Below are 12,954 nucleotides of genomic sequence, written 5' to 3'. Positions count from 1 at the left end.
ACCTATCGCCACCGTTTCTAATCCCTCACAACTCGAACCCTACGATTTAAACGCTGCGACGAAAGAAAAAAAACCCCCAAAACCCAAACCCCAAACCCAAACACCAAACACAAACCAGCTACCCCATTCCCGCCCCACCCTCACATAACCCCCAAGCCATCAGCAGCACCATCCTATCACCACGCCTTCCCCCCCCTACCACCACCGGACCCCCAAGCGTCTCAGCCCGCGTCCCAGCCGACACCTCCCCACCCCCTCCCGCCTACCCCACCTCTTGCCCTCCCTTGGCCCCACAGCCGGGGATGAGGAATCGGAGGCACGGTGGCGCCACTGAGTGCGCTGAATGGGCTTCGCGTGGGGGTTTTGATGCCGATTGGTGTGTGAGCACTTGTGGGGAAGGGGAAGGGGGGGGGGGTTTGTGGAGATGAGGTTGGTTTGTGGAGATGAGGTTGTTGGGAAGGGGGTTCGCTGGATGAGGTTGGGGGGGATGGATGGTTGGGAGGATGTGGTGAAGTCGGGGGGAGGTTCTGGGGTTGGGGTTGGGGTTGGGGAGGCGTGATAGGTGGGGCTGCGTTGATGGGGTTTTGCGTTGGGGGGGAAGGGGAAGGGGAAGGGGAAGGGGAAGGGGAAGGGGAAGGATGAGTAGGTATGGACTAGGGAAAAAAAGGGGGGGCACGGGGATAGAAGAGAGAAGCGCTACGGTGTGAAGTGCAGTCAGTCTATTTACCTAGGTATATACATGCATAGCAGCGAGTTTTTGCTCCACGCCGTGTCAACAAGGTGTACGGGAACGATATCCTCCTGAGATTCTCAATCCCTCCTCTTCCCGGCCTCGCCTTCCTCGCCCTCAATCTCATGTACCCTCATATCCATCCCCACCCAGAATTTCCTCGCCCTCCACACAACCGTCACACCCCCAAAAGAAGACCACGCCCATATCGGAAACGCTAGCACTTCTCTGCCTAGCCACGCGAAAATCCACTCTTTCAACCCTCTCCTCTTGCCTCTCGTCCTGCCAAAAGAAGGCCTTTCTGATTCGGCAGTTCCACCGTACTGCAACATGCTCCAGACGTAGCGGTCGATTGCCGCCCACATGATAATGCTTGAGAAATATATAGCGGAAAAAGTGAGCCATGTCTGCGGTATGCCAAGCGTACGATGGCACCAGGGGAGAGTGGTGAGGCCCCATGCGCCGTAGGCGGAGCACAAGAGCGATTCAGTACCCGGCTCTACAAGCGTAGCTAGCGGGACGGTGAACTTCCTCACGCGCAGCCAGCGGGTGCGGCGGTCGATGTAGGATATCAGCGATGCGTTGGCGACCGGCTGCGTGCAGAGATTCGAGGGGTGCGGCGGGAGAAGGCCATGATTGCCCCAGGTGGTTTTCGGCTTTTGAGTTTGTACTTGTGGGTCTTCGCCTTCGAATCCAGCAAGATCTTGCACGATTAGGGGCACAGGTGACCGCCAGAGTAAGTCTCCAATCAGATGATCTTCGCAGATATTGTCGCTGAAGAAATCGATCCCCTGATGTTGCTCGTCAGGATTTGTATTATACGGAGATGTAGATGTGGACGTAGTTAGAGCGTCCAAATGTGATCGCCGGAACATATTCGATTTGCCCACTGTGCAGGGCGCAATAGCGACGGTAGCAATTGCAGTGTAGAACTTCGCATGGGAGGTAGAGAGGAAGAGCTCGTCGAGGAGTCCACCTGCCCCGTTCGTTGGCAACATGGGGATCATAGGCACCTGAGGGCCGGAGGAGAGACTGTTGGTTGGAACAGCGGGGGCGGTAGAAGAGACATCCACGACCAGGGGCAGTTGGTGCACAAATTTATATTTCCGTCCTCGAGCCGTAGGCGTAAAGCCGCAGAGCAGATCCACCATGCGGCCTGCAACGGATGGGCTGACCCAGACATTGCAGTCTATGATCCACACTACATCCCCTTTGGCTTCACGGTATGCCCTGCTCATGTTCCTGATCTTAGGATTCGGTCCCAGGTTCCCAATTCTGCCATCGCGACCCGAGAGGTTCGGATCCTCTTCTTCCACCAGTATCTTGACATCAAAACCATGGTAGTCCGCTACAAGACGCTCGAGAGTCGAGAAAGCGGGATCACGGCGTGACGAGATGCAGAAGTAGATCGTCAATTTCTCCCTCGGATACGTTTGGTTGAAGGTCGCGGCGAGGCATTCGTAGAGGTATGGCTCGATGCCCTTGACGGGACGGATAATTGTCACATGAGCAACTCGTGCGATTGGTATAGTATTAGAGACAGATGATGCAGGCGTTCTCAATTGATTTTGTCGTCTGCAGCTCCGTCAGCTGGCATCAAGGTTGGGTGACTGTGAGGTATCAGTACATTTGGAAGACGCCAATTGCACACACGGCGAGAACGGTGAAATACCATACCAGGCAGGCAATGGCTATATAGTCTGAGAGCATTCCTATAGTAAAGCATTGAGGTTCTTTACTCCCTCAATGAAGAGCATGAGGTTGTCGCAGAGGATGGGCGGAGGTTGCGGAGAGTGATGCCATATTTTCTCAGTAGTCAGGGCTAGGGCTACGAATAAATTACAGTTAAAAATACCGCCTCTACTCTGATTCGGTAGGCCATGGAGGCAATAAATATCGTAGTCTACTGATGTTGCACTCTAAATAATATGTATCGTTCCAAATTGACACAATGCCTTTTTGTACATGCAAAAGACAAACACACTAGCATCATCGGAGTTTTTCTCTCGACTTCTTGAGAAGTCGATTGAACAGATCTCAAGCGACCGACTATAGAATTCAAAGTTTGTACTCTTGAACAAAGAATCCGTGAAAAGCAATTGTAGTAGAGTAAATGTAGACAACATATCTATTCTTCATCTCACGGAAGAAACGCCAAAAGGATGAAGCGTCCTGACCTCTGAGAGCGCCTCGGTGCCTGCCCTCACATCTTATGTAGAAGCCTCAACGATACGTACTCTATCAGCCTTAATATGCATCATTCATGAGCATCAGCTAAATTTTAAAAGTCTTTGAATATGCAGAAGTAAATGCAGAAGCAAAGTAGCCATCTAGCTATGCAACGTCAAAGCTCTGAGCTATGCTTCATGCTTTCTACTGCCCTCATACAGGATATCAGAGCTCTGCAATCGAGCTATCAAGTAGTACTCATAGACAATCAGAACTGGGAAACACTTTTTAGCACCCATTTCTTCTCCGCTTCTTTCGACCCAATACGCTCTGCGAATGTGTCAATGGTATCCCTGAGAGCTGCTTTTGGCTGCTTTGGGAACCTGTTTCGATTATTAGCATCTCCGCTCGCTCTTATTCAGTACGCATAGTAGACTCACTGCTTCTTAAGGACTTCGAGTAAGCCTAGTTTCGTGAGCTCATTCCCATCAACAGCCTTCCTGAACTCATCCAAAAGTTCTAATGGAATCAGACGTTTGGGGCCTTTCGCGGGCTTCATAGGGGCGTTAACATCCGAGTCAGCGGTTTTGATGCCAGTCGCAGCCGCGGAAGGATTGAGGAGAGTGTTCTGGCGATTGATCGGGTTCAATGGGATACGCGGTGGTTCCATAAGCGTACCCTTTACATGTGGTAATGCACCTAGGGAATTCATCGAGGTATCAGGTTTCCAGTATGAGGTCGAGTAGGGATCAATAGGGAGTTGCGGGTTTTCTATGTCTGTCAGCACTGGTATTAGATGAAGCATGGAGGTTTTACCCATCAAGATGTCGAGCTTGAAGAGCGATAAGTCCAAGACGTCTAGATTCGCAAGCTTGGAGCCTTCATTTTCAAGATCTTCCCAGCAGATGCCGCTACAAGTGGGCTCCAGATCGCCTAGTTGGGGCCGTTTCTTGACAGCTTCATTTTCCTCGTCATCAAGGAACCCTTCCATCTCATTTTCTTCCTCGTCTTCCCCAGCTTCTTCCTCTCCTTCCGAGTTAAGATCCTCACCCTCCCCAGGCTCTTCCCATTCTGCCTCCGAATCATAACCATAGTCTGTGTCTGGAAGCTCGCGACTGAAAGGCCTTCTGCACAGTTTTGACATAGCTCGACGGTCTTGTGCCTTCGTGAAAGTTCCAGTATAGGGCGGCCGATAGTCTTCGAGAAACTTTAGGTACTTCATGGGTACAGTCTTGAGAAGGTCCGTAGGTTTCTCTATTGCCCTCCTAAACTGCGACTCGGTCAGGTCGATTGGATTTCGTGCCGAGCCATGGATCTTTGCGATAATATCTTTCACTGCGTGGACTCGAGGAAAACGTTGGCTGAAATCTAAGGACAGATGCAGCAGATCATAGGCATTGAAGGGCCCAACCGCCCCCCCTCCTCGACCAATACCTTCGTCGATCTTTTTCTGGGCATACTCCAGGCCTTTTTCGTCGCGGGAAAAGCGGCTGTGGGGAGCTAGCACCGTGTGAGACTGCAAGAAGAATGGCGGGAATTGTCGTTTATAGTCCTGTAGCCGAGCTTTTTGTGGTGTGATAGACACTGATCGCGATCGTTCTTGGGGGTTTTCCATCTCCTTAATTTCCGCGATTGAGCTGCGCCGGCTTTTGAGTGGGCTTGCTGTATCGCGGGTTGGTGATGCACTTGGTGTACCGCTCAGCACGGCAGGCTGGACGAAGAAAGCGTTGAGACGTAGTTGTGACTGTAGAAACGTCAGCATTACTGATACCGCTCTCCAGTATTCTGTATAGTGACATACCTTAGCCTTCTTGTTCTTCTCCTCCTCCGCTTTCTGCTTCTCCTCCAGCTTTCTCTGTTTCTCATCATCCCTCACCTTGGCTTGCTCCTCTTTCATCATCTTGCGCACTTGCTTCTCCAAATCCTTCTTAGCCTTTTCCTCTTCCTTCTTTGCTCTCTCTTCCGCTTTTTGTTGCTCCTTAAAATGTATCTCTATCTGCCTAGCTTCCTTCTCTGCATACGTGAGCTTAGTCCTCTTGTTAGACTTGTCAAGTGTAGCAGCGGAAGAGCCTTGGACAGCTGCCGGAGAAGTGTTGGAGGCAGCAGAGCTGGTAGACAGGGGAAGATTGGCGGGACTGGGGCTCCGTGAGCAGGCTTGGCTAGAGGCTGGTACATGTGCGTTCGCACTAGGAGTCGGAGTGATCTGATCCCGTAAGTGTGCATCCAAGCCAGTGTCCGCGAATGAACGCTTCAAGGAGGCTGGAGAAGACATTGGAGGTGTAAGGACGCTCATGGGTTTGACCGGTGAGTCGACCGGTGATGCTGCCAGTTGTTGGCTACTTTGCCTGTATTCGTCTTTATCCTTGGTAAATAACATATCAAGTTGTGTCAATCATCGGTCTTAAGGGTAAAGCTCTTATTCGTGGAGAAGCTTCTCGTCTCTAATAGTGACAATTGAGGCTCTACTGGAGAATTTGAGTGGTGGAGCTTAGGTAAAAGTGGAAGTCGCGTTCAAGATCCTCGCTTAGCGCGACGCGCTACGCCAAGACGTGCCTGACTTCCATACACGATCTCTCTAAAGGCAGGAACAATATGAGCAACGGAGAACGAGGGCTATTCTGGAAGAACAAGGAAACACCGTTTCATAGATCTAGACCACAGTAATCACAACTCTTGTCGAAGCAGTACCATTCCCCCAAGTTCGCAAACCCTATGAAACCCAAACCTCGCCATGCAAAGCCAAAAACCCACGTCCCCATCGCCCTAGCCTATGCGCACCTGTCGCACATATCATCGATATCATTGTACAATTCCCCGTGACTCTTCCTTGTCGGATCCATCGGCAACAGCAACTCCGTATCACAGTAATGCGAGCACTTGTCATCCACATATTCGCGCGGCATCTTAATCAACCCCTGATCCTGACCCAACCTTCTCCTTTGCATCGTACGCATTTCTCCACGCCCAAAGAAGATCCAATCGACATCCGTCTGTCTCTTGGACATAGTCCAGCTATGCAAATCATGACCCGGTAGCGGCGAATAGTTGAAAGCGATATCATTTTGGATTTGGGTGTTCCAGAAACTGTTGGGCACCGGTTCGAATTTTCCAGGAGCGTCGTAACCGCATCCATACTTGTCTTGGGGAAAGGCATCTTCCATGCAGTAGTGGTTCATGAAGTAGGTGGCGTTGTAGTGGTAGTTGAAGTATTCGTAGCGCCAGAAATGTCCTTGTACGATTTCGCCGGGTTGGATGCCGCCGCCGCCACCGCTGTGTTGGCCATCGCCGGTTCCATCGAATAAACCCCTTGGTGCGAGGTCGAGAGGGGTTTTACAGTAGCAAAATGTGGCGCGCAGGTAATCGCCGTCAGGGCCGGTGATTGGACGTTCGCCGATGAAGCCCGGGACGAATTCGGATGTAAGGACACCGCTATCGATCTCATGGCCCCACTTCCGTGGCTCGATTGGGGAGGAGAGGATGAGCGAGACGATGGCGAGGGTAGCGAGGAGGATCGTAACTCTAGACATTGTTGGTTGTTCTGTTGTGGATGTGAGATTGGAAGATCCTTGAAGTCTTGTTATTCGAGAGGCGGATGATGATTTAACTGTTCTGGCACTATGGCGTTGGGTGGTTGGAAGTGGTCTGTAATGAAGAAGATACAGCAAGAGATTTCACAAGGCTTTCTACCTCCCAAAAATGCAATATAAATGCAAAAACCTCATGCGCTCTTGGCAGCCCAAAATTTCAAAGGCAAGTCAATATACGTAGAAATCTGAATCTAGTGACACAATATGAGAGAATTTGAGTTGCATGTCCAGATCTCTATTTCCCCATCTGGCTCCGCTCCTTTATAGTGATGTGGAAAGAGCTGTAACGCAGCGTTCATAGATAGCGGTTATTTGAAGGTTAATATGTCTAATTACCGACCAACAGGCGACAAGTTGACAGATGTCTACTGCGCACTGCCTCCTCACCACCTGACACACTCTATGACGGTATCTCGCACCTTCTCCAGAGGACTTCGTTGGCGACTATATTTGACAGTCCCCAGGCGTCCCTGCGGATCAAATTTGACCTCAACGTCAGATATCCGTGCCCAGTCGGGTACATCCTCGCTACAAGTGACATTGCCGAGTCCGGCCTCTTCGATGCCAATGAGTCTCTCGGCAACGCGCGCCGTGAGAATACTGTCCCAGATACCTTCCTGGCGTGGGGCTGCGTACAGGAGAGAAATGGCTTTCCTGCGTATTATGGGATGACGGCACTTGTGGGCCACGGCATAGAGAGGGGCAATAATGTTCATGTCCAAGGTAAAGTCAGGGCCTCGTTTTTTGGCGAACCCATTGCAAGTCGAGGATTTGATGATCAATGCGGCCAAGTTTACAACACGTTCGTAATGCTCGGTGAACATGTCCCACGCTGTCTCATCATTGAAGACACCGACAGTGCTGACATTTAGGTATATCATGGCGAAGTTGTGGCTAATCTCCAGAGTACGCGCCGCTTGCAAGCCTCTGCTGTCCAATGATTTTTCATGGTTTTGCAGATAGCCTTGAAATGCAACAAGCCATCTTCCAAAGACATCGAAATATTCTTGTCGAGCCGCTTCTGTTGTCCTAAGAGCGTCGAGAGGCCCTTGACCTCTAATCCCTCTGCTCTTTGGGTACCCATTGTTGTTCTGGAGTTCGTTCAAGAACTCAATACAACCGTTCCAATGGTAATCCGAAGAATTTCTGGCTTGTTCTAAGGAAGTAAATGCGGCGGGGATCTCGGGACAAAACCCCTTTTCCATGTCTCTTGGGCGCTTCTGGAGTAGCATCGGTCGAGTTCCAACCATCTGCACTGCGGTCAGCGAAGGCAGTCGACTTGAAGAGAAGGGGAACGCTAAGCATAAGGTATAGGAATAAACGGAAGAAAGCAAGGACATGCCTGAGCTGCTTGAGCATCCAATCGGTTGAATAGTATCTCAAGCTCCTGAAGATTCACAAAAGGATGCGGTGACGCCGTTAGCACTCCATGGTGTTGCTCGCCATTGTTGTTGAACTCCACCTCGGACAGAATTTTTACGCCACTATTTACGTGGGAGAGGGCCGATCCATGGTGGCCGCGCAATGTCTAGGGACTTCTCAGCCGGTAATTGACGCTCGCCGGATTGCGCTCCTTCATCTTTTTCTTCTCCAAAAATTTGATCAAGGGTTAAGGAAGGGCTTACCTCGAAGCATACGAAAAGCATGCAAGCAATAAGACATACGTCGACGGCTTGTTGGCCCTCGCTCGCAGGTTTGATCAATTGTTGAATAGCTTGGTTATATTGTTTCAGAGCAAAGCCGCCTTCTCCTTTATTCCATATGGGATTCATAACGGACCTGTCTCCAGCTTCGAAACGCTCGTGTAGAGAGCCCAGTGCGAGAACTGCATGCCTTATAGCCGGTTGGTGATGAGTCGCTCGGAGTATTGAGCAGTCCCAGAAATCTGAGTCCCAAAAGCCTGACAGCTGAGACGCAGTTCGATTGAGAAAGAAGTCAAAGCATCGTCGTTCCTCAACGCTGCCCCGCGTATCGAAAACCGGATTCGGTATCACGACCATCGCCGAGCTGCGAGGCTCTGCCACAGCACATTTACCATAGGTCGAGTTCGGATCTTCATAGAATCTAATATAACCGTCGCACTGAGTAAAGATCAGAGACATCAGCTACTTCGGGTTTGCGATGAAGGGCAGAGAATTACAGGACGAACAGCAAGACTCAAAAAAAGAGACCTACCGTTCTACCAGTACTTGTACATTTCTTGCAACTGGGTTTCTTTTCATCACACTTTACCCGTCGGACTGGGATCGATATCAAGCATTAGCTTCTTCACCAATGCCCACGGACGGTCGGCCTTACTCCTGTCATAGGCGTTAGTATAGGTGTCGGATACAGCAAATAAGAACACTTCACGTTTTCGCATGCCATAGTGATTGTAGTATCAAGATAGTACGCACACGACGCGAGCGTCAAGATGGAACGCGGATTCCAGCTAGCTCGTGCTTGACAAAATATGCGCAGGATCATGCAGGGTAGCGAAGGAGGATGCACAAGTAAAGATTTTCGAGCATTTTCACAGCTCCTACGTGAATAACGCGGCTCTTGATGCCTGGGTGAGATTAGGCTGACTCACTTGCAGGTAATGCAACCCGTTTTGACTTTTGGTTTGCTTCTTCTTGGTCGCTTGACATAGGCCTGTTCAGTACACTGCTTGCCCGCTTCATCAGAAGGCGAGACCGCCTTTTCAAGACGTCCAATCGGAAGCTTTTGGCCCAGACTTTGTTCCATTGTGGATACAGTCTCAGCGCGACCTGGATGAAGAGATATGAAAGACTCTTTCAAGTCGAAGAGGCTATTATACGAGCGGACCAACGAGATTGGGGAGACGGACGGGTGTTTTCATGTCAGGAGGGCCAGACAAGCGCAGAAGAAATCCTGCGTAATAGAAGCGGGACGGGTTATGCTCATTACGACTAGACCAAAAGTTGATCACTAGTAGTCCGTCACTAAACAGTAACTTATACTAGTTGTAGGCTTGAAAGCGTACGACCGCTTTCCCACACACATCTTGCAGCGAGATCTTTCATCTGTTTGGTGGAGGCTGGTTGCTTTGGAGCGGGAAGCCTGGCAAGGCGGAGCTAGTGACGTATTAGGCACCAGCAAAATATCGTAGGGCTGCTAGCGTATTTGAAGATACGAATCGACCAATGAGAAAAGGGTAAGATTGCCAGGGTTGAGCTCCAGCCTCAACACCATCCGCGTTCACAGCATCTTCCGTAACTAAGGTACGGTAAGTAGCATCTTCCATAACTACCTGAGCATCTTCGATATGCTGGATTTCTACTTTCGCTGCATAGGCGTATCTTGAGACACAATACCCTAATGTTGTACACCAGATGCCCCTTCCCCTGGGCAATGTCGGAGTTGCTCGTAATTTGACTTTAAGATGTCAGATTGTCTTTCATCCTTGTTGTCATCTTCTCGTGTCTTTCTGGCGTCTCATTGGTCTGCTCGTACAATTGAATGTCCACGCATGCTCTATGCTGTATCAGCATGTTACAATGTACGCAAAATCATTGACGCAGCCGGCGGCCGTGTACTTAAATACATCCGAATCTTACATATCAAATATGAGTGAAGACTATATCTATGCCAGGATGCCCCGGCCAGACTCTCCTTATTCCTTCCATACAAGTATCACTGCTTCAGATGAACTGCAATTTGTTCAAAATTTATCTGCTTCAAGCTTCTTCATCAGCTCTATACCATTGACCTTCCGCTGCCCTTATAACACAATATCTCCTAACAGTCCGCTGGCTGCTCGATCCTCGTCTACATTCAACTGCGCATCATCTCAGCAGCTTTAGGCTTCTTTTGCATCCCTTGTCCATGATGGGAGGCTGCCCAGCGCTAACGGATCCAAGCACGGAATGGCCAGGACTCTGCCCAAATTCCGGAGCCGCATACCTCTTCGCCATCCTCTTTGGCCTCACTCTTACCGCACACATTGTCCAAGCCATCATCTACCGCAAAGGCTACAGCTGGGTCATAGCGATGGGAGCGCTGTGGCAGACGGCCTGCTACGTGTTCCGCAGCCTCAGCATCAAGTACTTTGCAAATGAAACCTATTACGCGGTCTGGTTTATTCTGATGCTGGTAAGACTGTCTTTGCATATTTGAAGAAGCAAATTCGAAGGCTCATCAAAACCTAGCTTGCACCACTCTGGACCAACGCATACGTGTACATGGTCTTGGGCAGAATGGTGTACAACTTCACCTCCAGCGCGAAGATTCTTCGGTTCAAGGCATGGAGATTCGGCCTTTACTTCGTACTTCTCGACATATTTGCGTTCATTGTCCAAGCCCTAGGAGCAAGCATGGCTTCGGGTAACAATATCCCGCAGAGCCAGATTTTCAGAGGTGAATAAGCCCCGCGATACCCATAGTGATGCAGGCCACTCATTGAGTGTCCCTCAGGTCTCCACATATACATGGGTGGTGTCGGCCTACAACAATTTTTCATCTGTTGCTTCGTCGGCCTAGCAATCCGTTTCCAACGTCAGATGAAGCGTGACGCTCCCGTGACGGATCAAAGACGAGCGCTCCGAATGCTCTACACCCTCTATGCCGTCCTGGGACTCATCACTGTAAGCGTCACTCTTCCCATACCCCTCGCAAACAAACACACGATTTACACTGCCCTAGGTCCGCATCATCTTCCGCCTGGTCGAGTACTCCAAAGGCTACAGCAGCGGCATCCCAGTCCACGAAGCATACCAGTACATCTTCGACTCCACTCTCATGCTCATCGCTCTCGTGCTTTTCAATATCGTTCATCCTGGGCAGATAATGCCCGGCAAAGAGAGCGACTTCCCCAGCAGAAAGCAGCGGAAGGCCATCGGGAAGGAAAATGTGAGAGGGAGGATGACTGGCGATTTGCCACTTTATGAACCTTCCAATGTTCAGATTGCCGAGCCCGCACCGCAGGCTGAGAAGAGTCCTACCGATCCCAAGATTGACGAGACGACGGTCACATGTGGGTATGTGAGAGATTTTGCGGAGTAGGGGTTTGTCTGACCGGCGTGGTGCGAAGATCCTTTCGGTGCTGAATGGCTGCAAGAAGAACATGAGTTTAACATTGTAGTCGTGCAAGAGGGCGTCAACGGTGCAGGCGGTAAGCCGTGGGTTAAAATCGTTTTGGCGCAGGGTACTGTCGACTATGAGACGACAGACATTCATCTTGGGCGGGACATGTCATTATTTGCGGCATTCAAAAGGCACATAAACTCCACAGGCGCAAGGGTTGGAGGATCGTCAATTTGAGAGACGTCGATATAAACCATTCTCATTTCTAGACCATCATCTGCTCGCGAATGCTCGCTTCTGTAACGCCTCAATCCTAAACCTCCTCAGCATCCAGCTCCGGATAATGCCTGTAGATCCCCATACTATACTTCTGCCGCCTACCACTCTTCAGATACGCCGCAATATTCTCCCTCCCCTTCACCCTCTCATACAGCCCAAACACCCTCCCATACTTCCCACCCTCCCTCATCTGCTTCACCGCCACCGGAAACGCAAAGCTGACCCCATCCACGCACTGCCAAAGCACCAAATCCGCATACGTCAACTGTCCCCCATAGAGCCACTCCCCGCCGCCACTCGCTTCACCTCGCAACACACGCTCGAAGTAGCCGAGGAACTTGGGAAGCCGATTGGATATATAGTCGGCGGCTTTCCGCTTCGCTTCCTCCTTCTGATCCTCGTAATACGCGCCCGTGGCCACGGGGTGGTGCGTGTCGTGCGCTTCGTCGCTCAGCCCGTCCAACGCCGTCAGCGCGAGCTGGTTCACGTGGTACACCGCGTCCCCGTCCCCGCCGCCGGGTCCCGCCAGGCCCAGCTTCGGGCCGAGGTAGAGGAGGATGTTGGGCGTTTGGCTGAGCAGGAGGTCGCCGTGCCGGAGCGCCGGCGGGGCCAGCGGCGGCGGGTTCGTGGCGTCGCCGTCGTTCGCGCCGGAGATGAGGGAGCGCAGGGTTTGGGGGCCGGTTTGCGGGTCCGCGTTGCAGGTGTCGGTGTAGGGGGTTTGGGTCTCTTCGAAGCAGAGGCGGATGTGTTCGCCGCGGCCGGGTATGGTGGGCCAGTCTGGTGATGATCGTCGCGGTCAGTGGTTTCCTTTTTTAGATCGGATCTTGAGTCGTGAGACGTGGATGGGGAGTAAATAGCCCCAAGACATGTCTCATGACTCAACTTTTGGTAAAGAATATGGAATTATGGCTTGGAGGACACGTACAGAGGAGCTCGTAGGGAGGGGAGGGGGAGGCGGAAGAGTGTTTTTGGCGTTTGGAGGCGGGGGAGGATGTCATGATGGATTGACGATCTGGATACAATGTTCGTGGGGAAGGTAATTGCGAATGGGACTTTTGGTGACAGGGTGGATGCGAAGGAAGGATCGCGTTGCTCTTGACGAGAGTGGTAGGTGGTATGGATGAAGGAACATGTATTGGAGGTCTCGGATGGGACGATTATATA

The 12,954-nt window shown here is 51.1% G+C and overlaps 4 protein-coding genes across 4 annotated transcripts; 1 reads left to right on the top strand and 3 right to left on the bottom strand.

Moving 5' to 3' along the window:
- Positions 1-810: 810 nt before the first annotated feature.
- Positions 811-6,426, bottom strand: HO133_005365 (uncharacterized protein; the record flags this gene model as incomplete). Its single annotated transcript, XM_037296275.1, has 5 exons — positions 811-2,211; positions 3,195-3,282; positions 3,340-4,643; positions 4,701-5,244; positions 5,678-6,426. 5 exons carry the CDS (start codon positions 6,424-6,426, stop codon positions 811-813), a joined length of 4,086 nt encoding a protein of 1,361 aa, XP_037148257.1.
- A 443-nt stretch (positions 6,427-6,869) lies between these two features.
- HO133_005364 (uncharacterized protein) lies at positions 6,870-9,213 on the bottom strand (the record flags this gene model as incomplete). Its single annotated transcript, XM_037296274.1, has 5 exons — positions 6,870-7,736; positions 7,829-8,014; positions 8,112-8,567; positions 8,714-8,786; positions 9,059-9,213. The coding sequence occupies 5 exons, from the start codon at positions 9,211-9,213 to the stop codon at positions 6,870-6,872; spliced, it is 1,737 nt and encodes a 578-aa protein (XP_037148256.1).
- A 1,104-nt stretch (positions 9,214-10,317) lies between these two features.
- On the top strand, positions 10,318-11,748 carry HO133_005363 (uncharacterized protein; the record flags this gene model as incomplete). Its single annotated transcript, XM_037296273.1, has 5 exons — positions 10,318-10,581; positions 10,638-10,845; positions 10,903-11,072; positions 11,131-11,461; positions 11,519-11,748. 5 exons carry the CDS (start codon positions 10,318-10,320, stop codon positions 11,746-11,748), a joined length of 1,203 nt encoding a protein of 400 aa, XP_037148255.1.
- Positions 11,749-11,824: 76 nt separating this feature from the next.
- On the bottom strand, positions 11,825-12,788 carry HO133_005362 (uncharacterized protein; the record flags this gene model as incomplete). The annotated part of the gene is made up of 2 exons (XM_037296272.1): positions 11,825-12,567; positions 12,716-12,788. 2 exons carry the CDS (start codon positions 12,786-12,788, stop codon positions 11,825-11,827), a joined length of 816 nt encoding a protein of 271 aa, XP_037148254.1.
- Positions 12,789-12,954: the final 166 nt, after the last annotated feature.

Source organism: Letharia lupina (genome assembly GCF_014066315.1).
Source record: "Letharia lupina isolate WasteWater1 chromosome Unknown contig_21, whole genome shotgun sequence".
NCBI classification, from domain to species: domain Eukaryota; kingdom Fungi; phylum Ascomycota; class Lecanoromycetes; order Lecanorales; family Parmeliaceae; genus Letharia; species Letharia lupina.
The sequence above is the reverse complement of the archived record's forward strand: the minus strand, read 5'-3'. Positions and strand labels throughout refer to the sequence as shown.